The 26,339-nt window shown below is 36.4% G+C and overlaps 1 protein-coding gene across 1 annotated transcript in view; it reads right to left on the bottom strand.

The window, feature by feature from the left end:
• Positions 1 to 26,007, bottom strand: part of LOC131047348 (tRNA wybutosine-synthesizing protein 2/3/4) — a 179,480-nt gene extending 153,473 nt beyond the window's left edge. Inside the window, exons 1-7 of the mRNA XM_057981225.2 lie at positions 25,835 to 26,007; positions 15,525 to 15,805; positions 13,446 to 13,596; positions 12,843 to 12,984; positions 12,583 to 12,745; positions 11,625 to 11,832; positions 11,325 to 11,375 (exon numbers count right to left, since the gene is read on the bottom strand). Of these exons, the coding sequence (XP_057837208.2) occupies positions 11,325 to 11,375; positions 11,625 to 11,832; positions 12,583 to 12,745; positions 12,843 to 12,984; positions 13,446 to 13,596; positions 15,525 to 15,805; positions 25,835 to 25,877 (1,039 nt within the window). The 5' untranslated portion in view covers positions 25,878 to 26,007. The remainder of the gene's footprint in view (positions 1 to 11,324; positions 11,376 to 11,624; positions 11,833 to 12,582; positions 12,746 to 12,842; positions 12,985 to 13,445; positions 13,597 to 15,524; positions 15,806 to 25,834) is intronic.
• Between the last annotated feature and the right edge of the window lie 332 nt (positions 26,008 to 26,339).

Genomic DNA, 26,339 nt, shown 5'->3' with positions numbered 1-26,339 from the left:
TTTGCAGTCAATTCCATTTGTGCACTTCTAAGTGTTCACCAGCCTGCAAATTTGTTGTCGGTGGGGTGGTGAAGGTCCTTATCCTTATGCTTTGCCCCTGGCTCTACAACACGTCCTTTATTGTCACTGCTCCATGATCGTTATTTTGATCTTGTGCACTACATCTTCATCTTCCGACTTGACCATGATCACATCTTCAATTTGTGTTTTAGGTTTCCCCTTGGCCCCTTCCAATGGTATTGACCTACAAAAAGAAAGTTCAGCCTGAATCAATTACCATGGATTATTTAAATAATTATAGCAAATATTAGATGCTTTCGAGGCAACATCTGACCTCATTTTCAATGGTTTACTCAATTTGGGGAAGACGGGAGCAAAATAGCTTTGCCCTTCAAGGAAGCGATGCCTAGACACTCCTCTTCTTTTCAGTGTTTAGACTGATCTGGAATATGCATTCTGTGTGTTTGTTTTGATTCATTATTAATGGCAATCATCAGTATTTTCTTCGTTCGGGACAGATGCAAAACATAATAAAGATTCTAAAAAGGGGGGTCGAACTCATCCTCCATTTATAATTTTGATTTATGAGTGCGTCCTAAAGAAAATATTTTTTGCCTATCCTTCGAATGATAAAACAGCTTTATTGCTTTAAAGAAAATGCCCAAACATTGGTTTTAAATTCAAATCTATCTCTGCCTATTTCGCAACTTGGTTTGGGCACCCTACGAAGATTGCACAAAAGGGACCTACAATTGGACAAATTTGGACACGGCCAATAGGGTCCCGTTGATGTGTGTTTTATGCACATACGAACACAAAATAAACTACCAAAGTATTTTACCCTCTCTTGAACAAAATTAACTTAGATGCTAAATATCTGATCAACTAAGACAATTCCAAGGTTTCTACGGTCAGTTCTTGGCATGTGGGTAGCTCAATGGCTTGATGTGATATGTTGTTTTCACTTGGGGACTTACACAATTGTTCGGATCAATCAATCTTATCATGCATTTGGAATAGGCTATGCCAATGACTTAAGATTTTGCACTTTGAGCTCTTGATCTAATCTAACAAGGATTTAAAAAAGGTACAAAAGGAGTAGGGTTTAGAAATTTCTATTCTAAAACCTAGAGTGCAAAAGCAAATGAACAATTCAATGGAATCCTACTAGGCAAGGTCTAATCATCAATGAACAATTTGACACAAGCTTAGTGCAATCATCTAAGGTAAATTTCATAGATGTTCAAATTATCACCATCAAACATTGATACCATCAAGGCAATGCATAACAATGGACGTGTAACAATTGAAGTTAAGTTCAAAAAAAATTCAGTTGACCATGCAAGGCTAACTTACAATCAGCGAGAAGCTAGTGGTATGGATTAAATGGATTCCACACAAATGCATTCAATAACTCTTTCATTCAATCTAAGAAACTTGAAAATAAATTCTAATCTAAAACTCTAATCTGACTTGGAGGTGATGAGAACCACAAATGCATACAACACTTAACAAAATTGCCAAACTTCAATGATTGTATTCAAATCTGCAACATGCAGGCAACATTTCTCAAAAATCTCTCTTACAAATTAGAGGCAATGGGGTTTATAGAGTCTCAAAAGAAATGAATGGCCAAGATTCATTTAGAATCATGGACCAAGATCATGCCAACACAACCCTAAAGTTGCCCTAATTAGGGTTTACATCTAAAAAGGAAACACCAACATGTGATCCAATGGAATGACGCCTAATTATCAAATAGGGAATCTAACTCCTCCATGGTAATGTTGGGCAAAGCCTCTTGCTACACATCAATCACATCCAACGCATTGGAACAAGCATCCAAAACATTCTCTCAATCTGGCATAAGCTTTTGCGAACTATGGACATGGATCAACATGGAAACCAAATCATCAATTTGATTCTTCTTCAAAGAATCCAACTGGCTAAGTACATGAACTTCATCTTTTCTCTCAATTCTTCTAATTGTAGACCGTTGGAAGCACTGACATCTACCCCTAACAATTCTTCAATGGATGTAAGGATCTTGGATTGAATTTCTTGAATCGATCCTTCCATCTCTACACAATCTTTCCTTCCATGCACATAAGTAAATTTCTGCATGGGTAAGGAGCAATACCAACCCTGGAAATCATAAATATCTCCCTCATGCACAACCCCCTCATGGATCAACGTGGGCATCGGAATTCACTTCAACACCCTGAGGCGGGGAATGGTCTTTTCCTGTATTAGCTGGAAATCATCCCAAACTCCTTCCAAATATTGTATCCTAAATGCAAAGATTGACGATCTGTCAAATGCCTGGACAATCTCAATTAGGAAATCATGCGCCTGCTTTGTGACATCTTCAATCCACTTCCCAAATTTTGCATGTGTATTCCTCACTGCCTCGTGATAGAAGTGAAATCCACGATCAACTGCAATAAGTGAGACAAATGTGGGATCTTCATGTCTCATCCCTGCGATATACTCCTTGAGTATCAAATTCTCTTCTTTATAAATGTTCTTCTCTATCTCCCTGTCCAATCTTGCATTGATTGCTTGGATTGCATCATCGAGTACTTAGAACTCCTACGTCTTTGTAGTTCATCCAAGGGCAATCGAAGTAATCTAGTAATGCAGGGGAGTAGCCACATCTTTGGTTACATCACCCATCAGGATAGCCACTTGTGCAATTCGCACACCCGTTTCATCTATAGCTATATTGGCAAATATCTTAGCCCTCTTTGGTTCTTTCTTTTTGTTTGTCTTGGCTAAGACATCATCAATATTCTCAATAGGCTACACATATATGATCTTCCTTTTTCTCCATGCTCTCTAGCAACCAATCGGGAATGCTGGAAATCTCCATCCCATCATCAAGACACATCTCCTGATCAAGTCCCCTCAATGTAGAGATAACATCATCATCTTCCTCCTTATTTCTAGTCAAGTCATAAACATTGTTGCCCAAGCTAACCTCCAACTGGACAGTGGGAGATCTAAGTTCCTCTTCATCTTCATGTTGTGGTGCCGATGTTGCTGTAGCATGTAACTCCTAAATATTTGGTGTCAAAATCACTGTATTGGAGTATTGTTCAAACTCCTTACTCTTCTCTGGCATATCTATCTCCTTCATTGATGAGGAACTAGGGGTAGATAAAGGAGTGCTAGGTTTATGTTTCTTCTTCTTTGATTGTTAACTAATTGTCTCCTTGCCCTTCACTTTAGATTCTTCAGGCATACCCTTCCTTCGTTTAGAAGCATGACTCTCCTCATCTACATGTATCCTTGCATCACTAATTGTTCTTTGATCGTTCTCAAGGAAGGACTCCTCTAGTCTCATTTTCTCATAAGTGAAGGTGACACCCAAATCTATCAACTAGGTCATATACTTGTTGTTGAAAATGTTAGCTAGCTCGGATACCTGATTATCAAACTCTTAATGTTGTCAAATGACAATTAAATTTATATGTATTATCTCAATTAAGTTGTTATTGGGCTGGACCCAAATGTAACGTGGGAAGAAGTTAATTATGTTATTGGGTTGGGCCCAAATGTAATGTGGAAGGGAAATTCAATGTCTATTGGGCTGGACCCAAATATCTAACATGGGAAATTGATAATTAATAATACAACATTAATTAATTATCATACAAGTCGACTTGAGCATGATTGGCGCCAAAAGGAAGATATATAAACCACTCCAAGATGAAGTCATTCAACACACAATCATCATCAAATGCGATCTGCTCTCCTAGCAGCGATCTCTTCTCATGCGAACTTGTATAAGGCAGTTATACAAAACCCTTCAAGGTTGAATGTGGCGAAGTTGTAAAAGTTCTCCATAAGGTCTCTTGTGCGAATCTGATTTGGACATTTGTTGCTCCTCCTTATCACCTGTTGTTAGTGAACTGATATCTTGAATAGCAATCTGAGATAAGTCATAGCCTTGTAAATTGTCTATATTTGAGATAATACATATCACATTTAAAGGCTGGGTTTTTCACCTCCAAGAGGGAGGTTTTCCAAGGGTATTGGTGTCTTGTGTCTTATGTTTATTGTTGTTACTGTTTATTCACAGTCTGATTATAATCTAATTGGTTAAATTAACATCTGATTGCTTAAAATTAACACTTGTCTACCCACTCCCTGGAGAAATCAATAACTTCTCTCAAAAGCACATTCAAATCCACCACCTTTGGTTGTGACCAACTAGGCAATAGGATAGGCCTATTCACTTCATTTTCATATAGTGGATGAGTATGATCACTATCATCAACTATCTGATCTGGTTCCTCATGAAATCAACTGGCATTCTAGACCACATCCTCTTCCTTACTACTTGTTCATCCATGAGATTAACCCAGTAATCCTCAATGTCAACCTTATGTGTAAATCTTTCTCCCTTGATCTTTACAACATTCTTATGCGAATTAAATTTATCTCTACTCTTGTAAATTCCAAGGCGATAAAATGCAAGCTCATCAATCACCGAACTAGCTACAGTGGCAGTGTGGCACACCTCCAAAGTTTTACCTGTTGCAATAGGGAAAGCTATCCCTGTTTTGTGCTTCTCCTTCTAGATGAAATCATATTCTAGAAGTTGTTTCACCACCTCAAGTAGGATCAGCTCATCAGTTGGATACATAGATTTGTAAGGTGCAGATCTGAATCCCAATCGGTAGATATGTGACGGTGGGAAACTATATGTACCACGATCCATATTTCTCTATCAGCTCCATTGCCGCCTTGCTCAACCATTTGTGGATCCCGCCCTGCAACATTCTTGTAATGTACATGGTGAAAGCATCGTTCACCCTCTTGTAGTCTTCAATTCTATGCATATGAAGTTGTGGATAACATTCATAGCTTTTGTATTATCCTAGCCCATTCCCGACTTCGCCTTTGCATATCAATCCCTTGTATGTGACAAATCTTGCAAGTAGGTATACAAGGTAGGAAGTCATACCAAATGACCTAGTCTCTTCCACATTCCTCAACTGAAAAATCCAGATTGTCACTTATAATCTTGGCCCAATTGACCACTGTTCCTCTTATACAATCTTGGATAAAATAAAACATCCAACAAGCAAACAAAGCACCATCCCCATCACTCGATGAGCAGGAATATCAAGTCAATGTATTCATCCATGAAATTTGTACACAAGTCTTTTAGGTGCCTTAGAATGGTGAAGCCTTGGCTCGATCATCCATTCCTTATTCACAATTGTCATACACACATCCGCTTTCATTTTATATTTGGCCTCATACTCATCCTTGGTTCTTTCTTTCATATCCACACTCTTGGGAATTCCAAATACTTCCACAATTGCATCTTCAGCAAGATAGGCAAGAGTTACGCCTTTGGGTGGTCAGATCATCCTTGAAATTGGATCATAATCCCTTGCACACTCTAGAAGTTCACTACACTGTATGGATTGAGGAAACCCGATGGCGTCATATATGCCACTCTTCATGATATTGGCGGAAAGGGACGAAGGAAGTTGATTCTTCATTCCAACATTCTTTGCCGCATCCGCTCCATGTCTAGGAATTTCATATTCGTATTTGTTATCTTTTCCATCGAGAGGTCAACTGTGAATCAGGATAGAACTCCTCTCAAACTATCTTCAATTGATCTTTCCTTGCACCAATTCCAGATTTAGACATGGCACCTATAGGAAACTCGAAGTCAATATCATGGAAAAAAATCCGAATAACCTATTTTCAGAATTGTATAAGTTGTGACTTCTTATGATTTAGTCAAATTTAGGATCAAAAAATCAGAAATTCTAACACTGTTCATCATGAATTCTAAAAATAGAATGAAAATTTGATAAGAATAGGGTACAAAACGCTCATAGAACCTTGATTTTCAGACCTATGTAAGGTCTGGTTGTAAAAGTTAAGTCTGAAGACAACTCAATATGCTCAGAAAATTGTCAAAATGAGGTCAAAAGAGTATGCGAAAAGTCAAATTTCACTTGGAAAAGGTGAACAAAAGGTCTGACTTTCAGTTTTCAATGTTTGAAGACACCCTTCCAAGGTCAACAATGGCTGCCCAAAGTCTGAAGACAACCTCCCCAAGGTTAAAATGGTCAAAGTTGGGCGCAATTAGAGGGCTGGAAATCAAAAAATTAGTCTGAAGACAACCTGCAAATGGAGCTTCAGACCTACACCAACAATGGTGTACTTAGAAAAATGTCTCCAAACCACTCTAAAATGGTCTCCCAACAAAATCGTCTAATTGTGAAGGTAGCTGGAAATAGCGAAATGAGTCTGAAAATGAATACTCCAGCCAACAATGGTGCCAAAACAGCCTCCAACAATGGTGAAAAGCTCAGATCTGATTGTGATGGCAGCCTCCCAGCAACAATGATGTTCAATCATGTCCCCTAAAATCGCCAAAATGTGAAGCAACAGCCTCACAACAAAATTGTGGTCTCCCAAGGAAGACACCACCTCCCAAATCACCCAATGTGGCTTAATCAGCCATCAAACATGCTGAAGCTCCTCTCTTATGGCAGCGCCCAGGTCTGATTGGGCAAACAAATGCTTCAAATCTGCAACTTAGGTCTCAAAATGGTGTCCAATGGACACTTGGGCAAAAATCGCCCAGCTGGGAACACCAATTAGCCTCCAAAAAATGTCTTCAATCAGTCACATCAGCAAATATAATATTATTATAATGCTGGCAAGCCCTCTTTTAAACTTGTTTTTGCCTCAACACTTCACCACACAAGCAATGTGGGATAAAACTTGCCTTTTCTAACAACCTGAGAAAATCGATTTGTGTTAGGAAAAAAAAAACAATCATTAAATGATTGTTTCCCAGCATTAAATAATTATTGCCAAGGCAAAAACAATTGAATTCCAACCACATTTGCATTTAAAATCGTTCAATTTCATCAAATTTGGCCAATTGGGGAAAATTGTCCCATGTCTGGATAAAAAATCCACATTAAAAATCATCATAAGTCATCACAATGGCCCTTTGGGGAAAATCAACCCCCATCGGTATAAATAAAAATCACTTCATTTCGCTCATTAAGTCAAAATTACACCTTTTTGGGAAAATTAATCCCCACCTGGTAATTGTTCACATTAATTTTGATCACACACATCTCGAGGAAACTCATCAGGACAATCATCCACACTTGATTCCATCAAATTTGCTCATGGGCTGACTTGGGGAAAATCAACCTCCATCAAGATAGTCAATTTCATCTACATAAAACTTCATTCTTCATTCCTAGGGAAAAATGTGGGTCATCTAGATAATTTCTAACGCTTAGACAAAATTCAAGCCCCCTAGTGGAAAAACATGGTCCATCAGGATGAATGTCTAGACAGCTGAGGAAAAATGCCCCTCATCAGGAATTTGAATAGGAAAATCATGGGTCATTGATAATTTGCTTAAAAACTTGGGGAAAAACGTCCTCCACCAAGAAAATTGACCCTTAGATCTTAATTTAATGGATATCCATTGGGAACTTGATGATTTCCACACTCAAAAACACCTAAGCATGTCAAATTTCATCATTACGTATCGGAACTTAGTCAAATTTATCTAAATTTGAGCGAGAAAATAAGAATTTCATCAGGATAAAGTGCAATTTTGACTTGAATATCCTCCTAGGAGCAAGAAAATAACCCCTAAAGGACCTCTTGACACTCAAACACGAAAATATCAACGACTTGAACACATTTAAACTCATGACACTCAAAATCCAAACCTAGACAAAATTAGGATCACACTAACAATCTAACATTTTACACGTTTGATCCTACTCAAAACTCAAAACTCTAATAGCACTTTAGGCATGATCATATCAAAACTTGAGACTCGGGCATTTGAAAAGCTTAAAACTGCCCCCTAACTGCCAAAACTGTAAACTAACATGACGCAGAAAGCAGGAAAGAGGGGGTCCCCATTAGCAACGGGGCAATGTGTGAAAAGGTCGCAACAAGTCCCAGCACCTTCCTTGCTGCAATACACTTCTAGATTGATTTTTCAGCATAAGAGTTGTCATTTGTTTCAGCAAGCTTATTTAACCATTCCAATCACTTCAAGGACACTAGGGACGCACATGGAAGAATTCCTTCTACTATAAAGCTACATGAACATGTAATTAAGCCTAAGACTATGTTATCTGTTAGAATATTTAATCTTTACTTGGCTTAGGTTTATTTGTATTTAATTTGGGATATTCCTTTGGAATCCCTACATGTAACTTGTCCTCTAGTACATGTGTGAGGACAAGTCATTTCTTTTATTTTCCTTTATTAAGGAATTTTAGATTTCCTCCAAAAGAGGATGTGGACACACGACACACATTTTATGAATGGTGGCATTCATAGATTTGGAAGTTACTTTGTAACTCCTCTCCTCGTCTCTATTTAAGAGATGTCTCCTCTCTCATTTCTTCTTAATGACAATATTGTAAAGAGCTTCTTACTCCCTCTCTCCCTCTCATTTTAGGCAGTGCCTCATTCATAATAACACAAGGGGTTTTTCTTTGCTTTTCCCCTTTCAAAATTTCTTGTGCCTCCTTCACATTTGGGTGATTGCTCCAAGGTTTCTGCATTTCTCTTGGTAACATTTACTTCATCAATAAACTTACTTGGATTTTGTTTTTCTTTCCTTGCTCTTGTATTTCCTTTCATTATCAAATCAGTCACATAAAGTGTAGGATACCTTGCATGGGTACATGAACATCATGGATTCAAAAACTAACAAGAGATCAAGGCAAGGTGTCAATTAGCCATCAAGTTGATAGAGTGGTCATTAATTCATGGCAAACAAGAGTTACAGCAAAATGTTCAAAAGGTTATTTGTGCACCAGTTTGCTATCTATAGCAACAACTAATTATGGCAGTTGCTATTTCTAACATTCTACTTTTGAGAAAGGATGAGGTTCTATTTTCCTTGCACACTTCTCATAAATGAATAATTGCTTGCATTGTTTACTCCCATAGGGAGCCTATTAATTACTATGCAAAATAAACAGAAAGATAATTTGCAGAACATAGAATAACAGAATGTAATAATGCCAAGTACAAGAGTGTTTCATAAAGTTATTTCATTCATTACCATATGCAATGTGTACAAAATCAGAACTAGTTCCCAAGACAACGATGGGTACATAAATACTATCCTGCAGTTGGTTAAGATTACCAACCACGGGAACTACCAACATGACTACCCATCGGGAACAAATGACAACATTACATTTTAAGACAACTAATACATACACAACTAACACTCTAGTTGACAATTTATTTATTTATCAACAATATGGCATAACTGCCGACTAGATGCATCCTCTTCATAGATAGGATAGATGGTTGAGTTTGATTTCAGGCCATGTGTCGCAAAACCAAAGGATCCTCCATTGTTTGTTGGGAGGAGTAGTCTACTTATTTAGGAAGAAAAGAGTTGTGTCCTTTATGCATTCTCATAAATTGGTCAAATTCTGCATTTACTTTGCCCGTGTTGGTGAATAGTCCGTACCTCTTTGCCAAGCCTTAAAAGTTCAAACCACTAATGGTATAGTGTGGGATATTGAGATAATTTTTTATAACAGTTTGTAGTTTCTCTAAGTCTGCTGTAGAGATGGGGGAATTTCCATTACAATTATGCTCCTAAAATCTTGCTTCTCCCCCTCCATCAATATATCAAATGGTTTATCCAAAGCACGAGATGGAATTGGGACAAACATGAGTAAAGCAAGGTGAATAATTGCTAGTTGTTGGATCTCGCAAACTTGCCACTGAGTATGGCAAAATCACAATATTGGACAATGGTTTTTGACAACAATGCATTATGTTATGCAACTTCTAAGAGGAGGTTATGCGGCGATTGACCTATAGAAGGGCTGCACAAAATTTTCAATGGATTGATCAATGGGAGAAATTGAAAAGTCAATTGGATGGGCGGTAGATAAATGACTTGGCTTCTGTCCATTACAAACTTCACCACTACCAAAACAATTGGAGCGGGACCAACACAAATACAATTCAATACAATGAGATCAATCAATGTCCAGACTTAGCTTCCAATAATATACAGCCTCCCTTTACAAAGGGCAAAATTGCTTGGTTGGATTGAATATATATGGAAGCTTTGTCAATGGCCATCTAGAAGCAAACGACACGAGCAAAAGTAAAGAGAGAGGTTGTCACTTCCATTTCCAAGATGTTGAGGGAAGGAGGAATGAGGAGTGAAGGTGGAGCAATTGGGTCTTCTCATGCATTGTGGATATCATGCCACATGCCGTTTATTTTTTTGATGCCATGATATCCTAATCCATGAATTTTGAACCATGTATTCACCTTTTTTAGTGATATTCTGATATCTAGTGTGTATGTTAGCATGTATTTGATACTTTTGTATGCCATGGAAGTTAATTTATTGTGGGGTAAAAATTAAACAATTATTTAGTAAAATTAGCTAAATTTTATATTTTTTGTTTCAAGGTTTCACACATTGAAAATGATGTGACTATGTTCTCCAGTAATATTTTTACACCAAACAACCAATGTCCTATAGGCTATATGTTCTATATTTTTAATCACTGATTGATATTTCTTGTACATGGAAGAGGAGGGAGAAGTAAACAGAAAACGAGTGGATGGAAGAAAAAATAAAAGATTGTCATGGAAATAGATATAACCCATATTTTAAAATTATTAGAGCTTTTAGTGCAAATATTCCTATACAGCATACAAAAGTGAAATGGGAAATGCATACCAACTTTTAAATCCTGTATTGTTTTTTGAGATTCCTTCATATAACATTTTATAACACCCACTTTCCCTTTTGAGAGAGATATTTCCACTCCACACTAAAGGACAAAGCAAAAAGTAGGAGAAACCAATTGAACATCACCTAATTTTCCCTCTAACGTGAATGATTATTTGATTTTAAATACAAATTAGGGAAATTAATTAAACAATAGAGCATAATAAACAAATGACCTAATATGAAGACCCAAAGAAACATTCAATCCTATTGTCACAGTAAACACACTTTAGGAGTGTAAGAAGTTTAAATAAAGAAAATTTGTAAAAATTAACATAAATAAAAAATGGCATTTAGTCTATGTCAGATAAAATTGATGTATTCAGGATGAATAATCCTAATCAATCATACCTGCAAAGAATAGACAGCCACAGTAGCATTTTAGCTCATAATTCTTTTGATACCAAATTGATCACAGAATCTAAAGTCACAAAATCAAACTCAGACCATAATTCCCTAATTTTCAGTACTGCATTGAAATCCACTTACAAACCGTGATATTACAGCAAAAGAATACCTGCTAAAGCAGGAAAGTTCCGTAAGACGTATATGTCATTGAAAGTCAGACCTATAAATATCAAAAGGAATGATCCACGTCAGTTTTCACTCTAGTCATTGTGAGATTTTTAAAATCAAGTAAAAATCTTCCAAAATGTGTTAACATTCAGAGATCCATGTGATATTCTTACATATGATGTAGAAAGCTACACTAAAACTTGAAATCGTGAGAATCAAAACATTGCATCACAAAATGGTAATTAGAAGGAACAAAGCATCACTAAAAACTATACAATGAGTCGCTTCATAATTGACATACCCTGACCACCATAACCCCCAAAAATATACAATGATTGACCTCTTGCTATTAAGGAGTGTGCAGATCGGCCAAGTGGAAAATTTGATTCCGTGTTAAGAATTGATCTCTTCCCAGCTGATTTCTTTGTGTTGACCAAGGAATTCATCTTCTCCAAAATGTGCCATTTCAAACGTGAAGTCAAAATGCTAGATGAAGAGGAATGAGGAACCTGCAAATACATTAATCGATCCCACAAACAGCTCATTTTATCTGATTGTGCCAAAAGTAAGGCTTCCATAAAAGTGATTAAACTGAAAAAATATAATTTTCTTTAAACCAAAGATAAATCAAAATGTGAATCTAAATTTTAATTACCATCTGCTGGTATACAATGAACAGTTATTAGGATTAAAGATGTGATACATAATTATAGAACAACAGAGGAATGCTCCATGAGTATATGCAAATCCACTGCCGTATGAAACTAACAAAATGCAACAAAAAAGAGAGCTATTAAAACTGAAAATGGCAAAAGCTCTCTGAAGCCCTGAAGTAAAGATCAAGATACTGGAGTAGCTGACAAAAGTGGAAGTGGTAATTATGCTAGAGGCCACTAAACCATTGCTATTGGCCTCTAACATCCAAGTTTAAAAAAATCACAGTAATGATGGTTATTGTGTATGCGGAGATTACACATTCATCAAATTTGGTTCTCTCTGAGATGCTTAACCCATGACTCAATTCATTAGATCTTTGGTGCAACTAGCTCATATTGAGTTCGGGTATATAATGTATCTCAAGTTTGATTTTTTATCAGTTGCTTGTAATTTAGATCTATTCAGCAATGATAGATATCAAACTTCAATTTTAAAAAAAAAAGTAAAACAATAAATGAGAGATTACTAATCCAGGTAACATATTTGATTAGGTAAGAATTCTGGAAAAAAAGGACATCAACAATAGGTAATTTCTACCATACCTTTAGAACACACATGTCACTTAAACGAATTGTCCCATTGCGACCACCATGAATAATAAACAAATCAGTATCCATTAAAGTAGCTGCATGATTCGAACGTGGCAATGGAGTATCCCCTTCCACTTCAGGAATAACCCATTTATTTGTTACAACATCGTATACACTGCATAGCATGAGACAAAACTAAATATCATCAAGAAAAAGTTTTAAACAATTTCTTTATCTAATCCAGTCAAGCAGTGACAAGTAAAAGGAATTACCTCATGTAATCTTCTTTGACAATTCCTGAATCACCTTTACCCCCAAATAGAATAACATATGCTCCAATTGCAGTCAAGGAATGGTAACCTCTTGCACATGGCAATTTTCCACCAGGATTCAATGCATACCACTCTAGAGAATCTGCTGACCTGCCCCATATTAATTTAGCATGGATTAAAATTATTTGTAAGAACTTTCCATTTCTCAGAAACAGACCAGTAGAAATAGAGTCATTCCTTTGGACAGTCACAAGAAAAATCTTATAGAGACAATTTAAATAGAAACAATAATGATATGTGTCATTCACCCTAGGTAATCATTCTACGTGCTCATATTATATGCAGTTAGCAACTAAAAAGTTCAGACTGAAGCATGTCTCAAATTTAGATCACGTTTTGCTCCTTTAAATCTAACTTATGAGTCTATGATAAAGGCTCCTCTGCTGTAACTGCTGAAAATTCTATAAGAGGGAAAATAAAATATCGATTAAGATACAAGACTGCAGTAAGAATGCAATATCTTAACTCAGCAGAAAACCAGTGCAAGTGGGCTGTTACAACATAGAAATAATGTATTGTCAGCTTCAATCAAGTTTTTCTGACCTGTGCGAAGGAGCAAAATATCCTCCAGCCAGTGAGGATCAGGTCCTCCATATCCTCCATGAACTAAAATTGCTCTGCTTTCTAAGGGGTGCCTAACTGCAGCATGAGTGCCCCTGCTTCCAATAGTACCCTTAATAATTGGACAGCTCCACTAACAGAACAACAACAAATATATTCAGTAATACATGGAATTAAATTTGCACAACACATCACAGGTGATGAAGCAATCCTAAGGTGCATGTTTAAGCAACTGAATGTGTATTAAATTGTACTTCCACCTTCCACTAATCTGTATTTACAAGCATCTTAATGATTTTCGTTTCTTTTGCTTTTTTGTTGGCATTCTATTGCCTTTGTTACAATTTGTGCAAAGATTTGTTCTATGAACTCTATTTCAAGAAACATAATAATTTTCTTTCCTTTTGCCTTTTTGATGGCATTATATTGCCATTGATACAATTTGAGCAAACATTTGTTCCATGAACTATACAAGTTTAGACACATATCCCCCACCACATTGCTTATCATCCCAGCCCATGTTTTTGTAGTTTATCAAACTGGTATACCATGTGTAGTTACAATTCCTTATCCACCATAGATTACTCTTGAATTTCAAACAAAATAAAAGAATTTTCATTATGATTAAATTTTATAAACACTACTCAAGGTTGAAACATATATTCTATGCATAACTTTGAGAAAATCCCTTGAACAACATACTGTCACCTTTTCAAACTATCAAGTATATCACAGCGTTTTCATCCAAAGCAGAATTATACAAAAGTACCATCTCAAACCGACACACTAGAACAACCAACAACAATACAATATTAAATTATTCCTATAAGAGGAAAAAACAGCTGAGGTGATTGGAAACAATTGCCGATATGTATATCCTCAGGTGCACTTATATTATTGCTAATCCCCATTCTTATTTTAAATTAGATATACATGGTAAATTTCAAAAAAAAAATGGCATGGAGATGTTTTCTTAATATCTTACAGTTTCATTGTTAAATTTTGGCCTCCAAATATTTTGTGGATTTCTTAAAAATACTACTAGAATTGTTAAACATTGAAAAGTATAGTATGTTGCATATTCAACAATTTTAAAGCACTAACAGAGCACATGTTGTGTAAAATAGCACCTTGTACTAAGCACTAAGCTAAGAGAAAGATGAAAATGAGATTATTATCCATGATTTAATTGATAAACAGAGGTACCACTCCAATCCATGTCTGATGATAGTGATAGTTTTTTCAAACAAATGTCATGTTCTTACTCAAACATTTGACCACGCATCCATACACCCCTCTTGTTGTTATTCCCTATAATGCTCACTTGCAACTTACAATCTTATACATGCTTAATAGGTTTAACCAACTCAAACATTCAGTGAAACAAAAAAGGTCAAATGCATCATAGTTCTGGTAACAGTTGATGGAAACTTAGGTACAAATCCATAAATTTTACTATAAACAGGGGTATTCATCTAAAATTTAAGGTAACATTTCAGAACAGCTTCTCAAAACAGAGCTTCATCTACTGAAAAGACTTATATCTATAAAATACTAAAAAACAACTAAAAATGCATTAAAAGGAACAAATTTAGGTCAAACTTGATTTTGCTCCAATTTATTTCTATAATGAATTCAGCTCAACAAGCTTCTGCAAAAGACTTCCATTGGAAGACAAATATCCTGATTGGGCAACAAAAATATATATAGGCTGCACTAAAAGATTTATAGCAAACTAAATTAAATATTGGAAAGAATGGAAACTTTGAATCACCCAGAAGACAAAATATGCATATTTGAGCATTGTTTACTAAAACAATCTCCAATTACATGGGTATTTGGCAAACTTTATCTCTACAGTAGTTCCGCTATGCACATGAACATCATCTTACAGAGCTTCAACAAAAGACAATGTAGACTAACACTAGAGGATTTCTAGCATTATAATGAAATCATTGAAAAGCACGGAAACTTTGAATATCCTATTAGACAAAAATTTACAAATTTTCAAGCATCCCTTAATGGAAGATCAAATCATATAGGTATGTGACAAACTTTTACCTGTAAAGTAGAAGTGTTAAGCACGTGAACATCATCAAACAAAGTATCATGATTACTTCCACCTATCACCCATAAGTAGTTGTTATCTATAAGTGTTGTAGTGTGATATGCTCTCGGAGTAAATGGTGCCTTCTGTTTGAGCTGATTCCACTTTTCTAGCTCCGAGTCAAACACCCAAAGATCATCACAAAATTCATTGCCATTGCGACCACCAATGATAAATAACTTGTTTCCAACAAGGGTGGTAGAATGTCCAGCCCGACCCTTGAGACTCTGATGTCCTGAACAAATACAATGGAAAATTTTGTTATTGGAATTCTGAAGCAATAATTTTGGAACAGTCGTAGGTAAAGAATTTCTGTATTAATAAGACAAGTAGAGAGGAATTTTTACGGTTATGGCATAGATTTACAGAGTAAAATACAGATACCCAGAAGTCAAGTATAGCTGAAACAGAAAAAACAAGCTGAACCAAAACAGCAGGCAATGAAACTAATTAAACTTAGAAGAGAGACAACCTTATAAAATAGAAAATACTTCAAAACAGCCAAAGATGACGCAGATGGTTGACACTTTTTGGAACTCAATATTTTCAAAAGGATTTTACAATGTTTAGTAATAAAGTTAGGCATGTGAGCTTAAAACAGTAACATTTTACATCATACTTCTTGCAGGTAAACAATGTTGTTATAGAATTAGAAACAATGTTTCTCTTTTATAAACAACTTCAAACAGTCCTTTTTACCTAAGTTGCCGGTATGGGTACGGGTGCGGGTACGGGTGCGTGGGTACAGTACGCCGGTACGGCAATTTTTGGGGGGGCTGGTTTGGGTACGTTTGGGTACATCCGTACAAAAAAATGTTAAAATCATAAATATATACATATATGCAGCGTAAAGAGCAGAAATAAAAATTAAATTTAGAATCCCAAATATCATCCATATGCTAAACAAAACTTGGGAAAAAATTTATACAAATATATTTGGAAATTTTAAATATCCATTTGTCAAAATTTACTTACATAATAATTAATAATTTAACATTTTAAATAAATCATTAACATTTATGAATTAATTTTAAAATTAAATATTTAATATTTTAAAATTTAAAATTTATATAAAAATAAATCATTAAATAAAAATAATAAAATTATATTTCAAAAATTAAAATTAAATTGTAACTTCCTAAACCAAAAAAATAAACCTAAACCATAAATGATAAAATCTAGATTTTTTAGCTTATTATAATAAATAAATAAAATAATTTAAACAAACAAACAAATAAAAAAATAGATATAAATCGTAAAACTATAGCAAAACAAATTAACTCCTACATTGTCGTGACCTGTCTCTCTACCGGCGTTGAGCTTTGCCTGGGTCATGTTGGGCTGTGCTTGGTCGTTGCTCTTTGTTCGTGGCTTCTCCCGCGTTCATCATCCTTCTTCGTGGCTTCTTCGTGCTTCTCCTACATTCTTTTCCGCCGCCAAAGAGAACCACGCGTATTAATTGTTGTTTTGCTTTTCGCCTTAAGGTTTATATTAAACCCATTTTTCAGACTAAAAGCAAAACAAAAAAAACCCTCGAAAACGTGACGAAATCGCCACATCATTCCAAATTCGTCAAGATTCTTGGTTGGAAAACTGGATACGTTTCCAGGGCTAAATGAAGGAACCCTATTCGATTCCACAAGGATTCCAGGACGATTCAGATTCAGAAACGAATCGTACCTGGAATCTGCAGGAAAAATGGACATACCGGTAACTTAGCTTTTTACCTTATGAGCTAGCCATTAAATTTCCCTTGGTATAAGATAGTGTAATAGCATTCCAATTACACAGCAAACTGAAAGTGTAAATCGAATTATATTAGTAGGAGTTAGAAGTGGAAAACCCAGCAAATTAATAAATGATGAAATATTTGTAAAATATGGGATGGAAAAAAATCAATAACTGTTATAGTTATTTCATGCCAATTATAGCGCATGGAAAGAGAATCAAATATTACACATCAAAATGGAATATGTTCAAATTTCAATGTTACACTAATTTGACAAAGAATACATAGAAAAATAGCAAGGACTAAGTTGTGCCCTAATTTGCTGATGACAAGTATCCTTCAAAAACCCTAATAAAAAGATTCCTTCATTTACCTGAGGGCTGATATAGTCTGATTCTGGACAGAAAAGCTGAAAAAATAAGGTGTAAAATGAAACTACCAGGCTGCATAATCAATGGTGAGCAGTTTTTTGAAAAATCAAGCAGCCAATTCAAACAGCATGGCCCCAGGGCAAGACCATGGTTAACAGCAGAGTTTTCCCAATTTGTGCTTCCATGTAAGATAGTGCGTTATCTTTTCACATCCCATCCACTTTCATTGAACAAAATTTAAGCTAAATTTCAAAAAAAAAAAAACTTTCAACCCAATCAGCAGCTAAAATGGAGAAAAAGGTGCAAGAATAATCATTGGAAAGCACAAAAAAACTAGCTAGCTCTTGACAGTACACTGAAAGATTGGAGGACAAGATAAAGTAATTGACACACAAGATCTCCCAGCAAAGCCTAGAAACAGCTCAACAAATTGGGTGGGACCCTATATGTGTTTGATGAACTCTATCTTAAGCCATTTCTACAGAATTTTGTTTTGGTATTTTTTAATAGCATTTTACAATATAGCAAAACTTAGAAGGAACACTTGTTGAATGTGAATTAGATTTGGATGTTCTTGAACAGCATCAACTTTATGCTAAGCCATCCAAGCGTGAATATAAACTCAAATAAGTGGAGCACCTAGGTCATATTGTTTCACATGAGGGAATCAAGGTGGACCCTCAAGAACCTAAAGGGTTTCTTAGGGCTTTCTTGTTACTATCACCAATTTATAAAGAGTTATGGCAGCAGTGCATCAGCTTTGACAACTTTGTTGAAGAAGAATTCCTTTCAAGGCATTTGAGAAGCTAAAGGAAGCCATGTGCACAACTCCAATTTAATGCAAACCACACAATTGCTATCACTTGATTATGCAATTCTTAAATCTCCACTATGAAATATATATGCAACATCTATAAAAATTCACAATAATATTGCCAATACTCTTGTGCTCTTCACTCTAAGTATTTGTGACCTCAAGCATAGCCCTTTTACTTCAAGCCTAGTAAAAGAGGCTACATTGGAAAGTCCAAAAACCCCAAAACTGAAAAATCAAAAAATGCCTTAATTCAATTCTATGTGGAGGAAGTCCAATTGAGGATGAGACCATTTTGGTTAAAGCTATGAAGAACAAGGAGGATAAAATTGTCAATGGGGTGATTACTCGCCTGAGGAAATCCAATAGACTGGTTGGCCATCCCAAGACGACAACCAAGACGGGTTAAAGATGTGACAAAGGTTGAGGAGGATATTGAAAATGATGAAGAGCTAAAGGTCACTAAGGAAACCAAGGAGGATGTTGACAATGTGGGTGCTAGCCGCTTCCTGAAGATAAATGAGCCAAACTTTGAAAGTATGGACATTGCCCCTATTTGTCAATCTGCTCAACTTGTGTGTCACAATTGCCCAAAATGTGACAAGATGGCAAAGGAGCTCACCAATCTCAAAGCCAAAGTTACTAATCTAGAAGCCAAGGTGGTCACTCTCTCCAAATTTAGCTCTAAGGTTATGCACAAGTCCCCAACCACGCTCTTTCTACTACAAGAAAAGGAATTCAAAAAACATGGAGAAGAAAAAGGTACAAGTTCAAGCAACCACAACGAACTGTTCAAAATCCTCAAAGAGGACCAGGGCTAGTTATTTGGATAGTTTACCACTTTTTTCTTTAAAGTGTTGTTAGTGGCCTATTGGCCGTTTTGTCAACCCTACAAGCTTTTTGTTTTTAAAGGGCCAGCACCCTGGTTTTGCTACTTAATATTATCAAAAGCATCTACCAATATGACAAGAACAACAAAATATTACAAATTAGTAACCTCTTATTAATCATCATTCATGGCATAGTGCAATGATATTGGGGTGGTGTTGTTTCAACGGCCACCTAGGTTCAAACCCTATTGGCCCAACTTTCTTGTGTGTTGTGTATCCTTATTAGGAGTTTTGACCATGTTTTTGGAGACTAGAGGACTTATTGTGCTCCACAAAGGTGAAGAAACCACTAATTCCTCAAAATTAACCTATCAAAAAAAATCTCTTATTTAAAAAGGTTGGGAATGCTACATGGTGATTGTCACTCCTCTACACAACTATGGGTGATCTTCTGGATTTTTGCTACAAGTTTGCATTCTTTTGCAAGGGTGACCAAACGAGGATTTTGTTATTCCCCCATGTCTTACCTTGTGACCTGTGTTATTGCACTTTAAGCTACTCTATGGAGGCGATTTATTTAAAATACCTTGTTAAATCTTGGTTAAAGGGCTTTATCAAATTCATGCTCTCATCAACTCAACCATGTTGCTGACAATGTTGGAGATGGATCTATAGTTGTATCTATTAATCCTCCACTACAATCTTTTCTAACAATTGTTATGGTGTTTTGAATGTGATTCATTTGGTTGTGATGAAGAAAAGCACTAGGACTACTCTTAAATGGGAGTAGAAATCTAATAGTATTTTGATTCTTGAAATAGCTCAAAAGGTTTTAGAGGGGTGCCATGTTGAAGGGGTTAATATATAGATTTCACAAAATTTTGTTGGGCTTGGCTAATCTTTATGCTTGGATTTCTATGCCTTCTAAACCCCTTTTTTGAAGTTATTTACTCATTTATTCATGTGCTAAAAGTTTTTTCATTGTTGTTTGTGCATTGGAGGAAGATAAAGGGTTTCTTCTTGAGGTAAGACCTTGGTCTTAGGGCAAGGTTTGTTGATGTGTAGCTAGGTCGGATCCTTCTAGGCCCGACCTAGTACACTTGATGGCTAAGTGGCATGTCGGCCTTAGCCATATTGATGGTTCAATTTGATATGTAAACAATGTTTAAGTCTAGCCCTAATCGAGCGTCACATGTAACTTGTAATTGAGCAAGACCTATATGTAACTTGTAATTGTATTGGACAAGACCTATATGAATGTAACTTGTAATTTATAAGTCTGATCCTATTCTTGGCGCCAAAACAATAAGGCCAACCTAAGGTCTATTAGGAGGCATTGAGGCATATATATAGAAGTTGATTTGTAATCATTCAATACCAATACACATACAGTGAACTATCTCTGTCTACTGATCAACGATCTGCCTTTGTCAAGCGAATTAGTGTTTCAGTCTAGCGAATTCATCCTGATAACTTTCTTGGCTGAGCGAACATCATACAATGTTGGCGAACTTCCTTTCAAGGCTTCCAAATCCATTCACAGTAACAATGAACTTCATCTAGGGCAGTGAAGTATTCAAGGACATAGCCTTTAGCATATTGTATCACCTACAGCAAGATAAGTTGCCCTAATATGTGCCCTAATTTGAAGTATGTTTCATGTGTAAAGCAAGATTGTAAAGCTGCTACTGAGTTTAATTAATATAATCTGAGATCTTTTGTTGCTGGGTTTTCACCTCCAAGAGGGAGGTTTTCCCAGGGTACTGTTGTGTTATGTGTGTTTATTGTTTCATTTCTGCATGTTGTTATCAGTCTGATCTAAAACTAACATGGTATCAGAGCAAGGTTTGAAGCGATTGTGATCAAACTGTCTGACAGCAGCAAAGCACTCTCTCCTAGTTCACCTTCATCAAGCAATTTCCAGCTTTGAAGATGGTGAACGGTTTAAAGGTTGAAGATAGACTTGACGGAGCTTTGAACTTCACCTCGTGGAAGGTTAGAGTTCTTATTGCACTTGAAGAGAATGATCTACTTCAATTTGTAGAAGGAAAAGATCAGGCTGAGCCTGAAGATCAAGAAGAGAAACTCCAATTCAAGAAGAATGTTGTCAAAGCAAAGAAGATCCTGATTGACTCCATGAAGGATCGCCTTGTGCCTATCATTTCCAAGATGTCTTCAGCCAGAGATATGTTCAAGACATTGGAAGGGATGTATGAGATCAACAACACAAGTAGAGCACTTGCATTGAGGCAGCAACTTCATCAAGTCAAGATGGCAAAGGGAGAATCACTCATATCCTTCTTCATGAAGATTGCAAAATTGAGAGATCAGCTTAGCGCCATTGGAGATGAAGTTGTGGACAAGGATCTTGTCATGCTAGCGTTGAATGGCCTTCCTCACTCTTGGGAGCCATTTATCCGAGGCATAAGTGGGAGATCCAAATTTCCCAAATTTGATCGCCTTCGTGTTGATTGAATTCAAGAAGAGTCAAGGTTGATAGCAAGAGGAATTGAGTGTGATCATTATGATGTGGAAAATCAAGTCCTTGCTACACGTATGGAAAAAAGCAAAAGAAGGAAGTGGGATAGAGACAAAGAATCAGATCTTGTCTCTGAATCAAAAAGGAAGGAGGACTTATCTCACATTCAATGTTTTAGGTGTGATAAGTATGGTCACTATGCTCAAGAGTGCAAATTCAGGTCTACTTCTCTAGCTTCTTCTGCAGAAGTTGACATAGGGACACCTCAAGAGAAGCCAAGGTCAAATGTCAACTTAGAAGATTTTTTATTCTAAAAGGAGGAAATGTCAGTTCAGCTTCAAAGGGGAGCCTGGCATTTCAACTTCAGTGGGAGCCTAACATTTCAGCTTTAGAAGAAGCCTCATCTTTTGGTTAATGTATTCCTCTCTGTGAGAGAAGTTTGAGGTGAAAGCCCTCGTTCCACCCTCTGCAAGTAGATATGGTGGATCCACCCTCTGCGAGTAGGCATGGTGGATGTCATGGAAGAAATTCCATGATGTAGCACTTGTGTTTATCCACCCTTTGCAAGTAGGCATGGTGGATGTCATTCCATCACTTAGCACTTGTGTTTGTTCACCCTTTGGGAGTAGCTATGGTGAACGTCATGATGTTTATTTGATTTCCATCCATGGGAGTAGCCATGGTGGACCCACCCTCTGGGAGTAGCCATGGTGGTTGTGTTCATTTGTAATTCCATTCATGGGAGTAGCCATGATGGACCCACCCTCTGGGAGTAGCCATGGTGGTTGTGTTCATTTGCATTTTTCATGGGAGTAGCCATGATGGTTGTCACTATGTGACTCGGTTATTGAGAAGGAATCCTCCCTAGCTAAGGCGGAGTGTTGATGTGTAGCTAGGTTGGATCCTTCTAGGGCCGACCTAGTACACTTGATGGCTAAGTGGCTTGTCGGCCTTAGCCATATTGATGGTTCAATTTGATATGTAAACAATGTTTAAGTCTGGCCCTAATCGGGCGTCACATGTAACTTGTAATTGAGCAAGACCTATATGTAACTTGTAATTGTATTGGACAAGACCTGTATGAATGTAACTTGTAATTTATAGGTCTTATCCTATTCTTGGTGCCAAAACAATAAGGCTAACCTAAGGTCTATTAGGAGGCATTGAGGCATATATATATACAAGTTGATTTGTAATCATCAATACCAATACACATACAGCGAACTATCTCTGTCTAATGATCAGCAATCTGCCTTTGTCAAGCGAATTAGTGTTTTGGTCCAGCGAATTCATCCTGATTACTTTCTTGGCTGAGCAAACATCATACAACGCTGGCGAACTTCCTTTCAAGGCTGTCGAATCCATTCACAGTAACAGTCAACTTCATCTAGGGCAGCGAAGTATTCAAGGACATAGCCTTCAGCATATTCTATCGCCTACAGCAAGATAAGTTGCCCTAATATGTGCCCTAATTTGAAGTATGCTTCATGTGTGAAGCAAGATTGTAAATCTGCTACTGAGTTTAATTAATAGAATCTGAGATCTTTTGTTGCTGGGTTTTTCACCTCCAAGAGGAAGGTTTTCCCAGGGTACTGTTGTGTTAAGTGTGTTTATTGTTTCATTTCCTCATGTTGTTATCAGTCTGATCTAAAACTAACAAGGTTATGCTCTGTATAAAGCCTAGTTAGCCTAATTTAAATCCCCTTTTTGAAACCTTCTCAATAGTTCTAGATTGGGTTTGACTACCTAGTGTCCCCTTGCCATTTGGTGCCTCCCTATTTTTTCTGCTATTTGTAGTTCTTTGGAAGAGCTTATTTTTATTTCTCTTAAATAAGTTTACATTACCACTTATTTCTATTTCTCTTAAATAAGTTTACATTACCATCCTACCTTCACACAGCTACACATGGAGATGGATCTCTCTAAGGGTTTGCCAAAGGAGATTTGGCTCAATGTTGGAGATAGTATTTGGAATCAATAAATGGATACTGATCATGCTATGCCCATTGCCATTTGTCTAATGCTTGCCCATGGTAAAAGTTCAAATCTACCTACCCAGTTTAACGGTGAAGGTGTTGAACCTCACCATTAATAGATTTTTGTTGATACCATTTCCGCTTCTATTGATCCTCTAGTTTTCTTCTGCAAAGATTCAACCGTCCTTTGAAGGCATCCTTCAACTATTTTTCCCTCTAATTTAGTCTTCTTCTCTACCTGGTGTGTATCCTCTTACATCATTTTTTGGTTGTCAATGAGGTTTCAGTGGTCAAGGGGAAGGTCCCTGAATACCTCTCATATTGAAAGTGCTTCCTCCCCATCACTAAATTGTAAGACCTCATGGCCTCAATGTCTTTGGATGGTGAGTCGGCCTTGGCTTCAAGGCGGGATTGATCTTCTATTGCTTTTCAAGGCAAGGACAATTTTTATTTGGATAGACATGCAATCCAAAGTGTTCCCAATGGTGTCTCCTCCGTTTTCATATTGTTCTAATGATTGGGTAACTATAGTGAGTAAGCAATCTTCCTAAGAAGGCCTCCAATCATTGCCTCCTCAAATCTTATACAACTATACAAGGAAAGGAACCAACAGTAATCTTTGCGTGCAAGCTTCCTAATGGTTGTAATTGAGATGTTGTAGATTTGAAATGGTTTTAAGTTGATCCGAGTTTAGTTTGTGTCTTGCTTTTCAAGTTTCTTGATTAGGAGCTTCTTTTCTTGGTTTAATGGGTGTTTACCATCTTTGGTTGCATTTGTTTCATGCTAGTTTCTTTTTTCAATGGACAAAGGCCCTAATAGAACCCTCAATAATTTATTAAAAAGAGAAAACTATCAGCATGGAAAATGCTTGGGTATTCTTGAAAGTTGCAATTTGAACATAATTGTTTAGTTATAAGTTACTCATAACAATAGCGAGAAAAAAGCCTTCCTTGTATTTGTTAATATTAATTTAAAATGTATGTTAAAAGCAAATAATAATTCAACAAAGTGAATGGTAACTGTCTAGTGAGGATTTTTGCAATGATTCCATTGTGAAATTTATCCAATTCTACACAGTGGGCAGAGCTAAAAATATTTTACTAATACACTAAGGTCATACTGGACTAACTCTGCCTGAGAACAGGTTGCTGTGAGCTTGGGTGATGGTGATCAAGAGCAAGCTACCACAACTGCTTGTCCTTGGAAACATTTTTTTTTTCATTTTGCAGATATTTTTAAACAGAAAAACAGCAGAGGTCATATCTGTCTGTGAAACAGTGATCCAGCAATAAGCTGGGGCTGTTTACAGCCTCATTAACCCAGCTTCAAACCCCAGCAGACACGCCCATGTGCTAATACAGATTTGAGTAGATTGGTGGAGCTAATTTTCCAAGCTTTGAAAATGCAATGGAGGTATTTGGACTAGGGAGTTCGTTAGCTTCTCAGCTAAGGAAAATTGATTTGAGCAACCACACCGTTTACCTAACAAACAAGAAAATTAATCATGGCAAACTAGCTCATTCACCAAATAAATTAAACTGGGGCTAGTTTTGGACCACTTCAAGAAGGTAAACGAGTCAAGCTTTTCCATTAAATTAGCCACAGACCAGTGAACACCGAATTAAAAAGTCGGACATCTATTTGAGTTTTATTTGCAATTCGCATTTACTTTGCAGGTAAAAGAATTAACAGCGTAACTAGCTCATACCACACCCAAATTCCAAATGCCAATGCAATTGCTAGTTAAATCAATAGTCAGGCTTAAAAAGCACGAGTTACTTGGTTCAGGAAATGTCAATTAATTGATTAAACCCTCTCTCGCTCGGGTTTGCAGTTAACCTTCCAATCAGAAAATTTGCAAATCATCAATTAATGCTTGAGTATGATGATAGGAATCGAAAGAAATAAAATTAAATCGACCATGCCACTGATTTACTCGACTCTCTCAACAATCGAAGACAAAAGTTTGAGAAATTTATTAAAAATGTCTAACTATTTCTCTATTAACGACCACTTTGATAAAGCAGAGAAAGGGAGAGAGAGAAGGAGAAAGAAGTTAGCATACCGGGCAATTTTTGCCATTTGAGATTACAAGTTTCTCTGGACATATTACCCGCGCTGGGCGTCTTCCAGAAGAAAGGGAAAAAATATACAATTATGGCTTCCTGTGCGCGCTTGCGTGCAGAGCGCCTTGTGGCATTCAAAAAAAACACTTCCTGCAGATTGTTCAAACTATACCGTTGATTTTTTTATTTTTTATTTTATTTTTAACTTGAGAGGTTTTATAAGGCTGCGAGGGGGCACATAGCCTAAATATAGAATTTATAGGAGCTATTACAGCTAAATTTATAACGGGTAGGCTTTTATAGGTGCTGAATTCAAATTTCAGGAAAATAAAAATTTAAGAGTTTTTTATTATTATTATTATTATTATTAATTTTGTTTTAATAAAAAATTAAAGGAACCTTTAAAATTATTGGTTTTGAAAACTTTATAAAGTTGTGGTTTTATAGAAAAGGATTTCTTAAAATATTTTAAAGGTGGTTGTTGTAGTCTTTTAGGAGTATTTT

The sequence above is a fragment of the Cryptomeria japonica genome, chromosome 10 (assembly GCF_030272615.1).
Source record: "Cryptomeria japonica chromosome 10, Sugi_1.0, whole genome shotgun sequence".
NCBI classification, from domain to species: Eukaryota; Viridiplantae; Streptophyta; class Pinopsida; order Cupressales; family Cupressaceae; genus Cryptomeria; species Cryptomeria japonica.
Note: the sequence above shows the minus strand (reverse complement) of the source record. Positions and strands in the feature narration are given on the sequence as shown.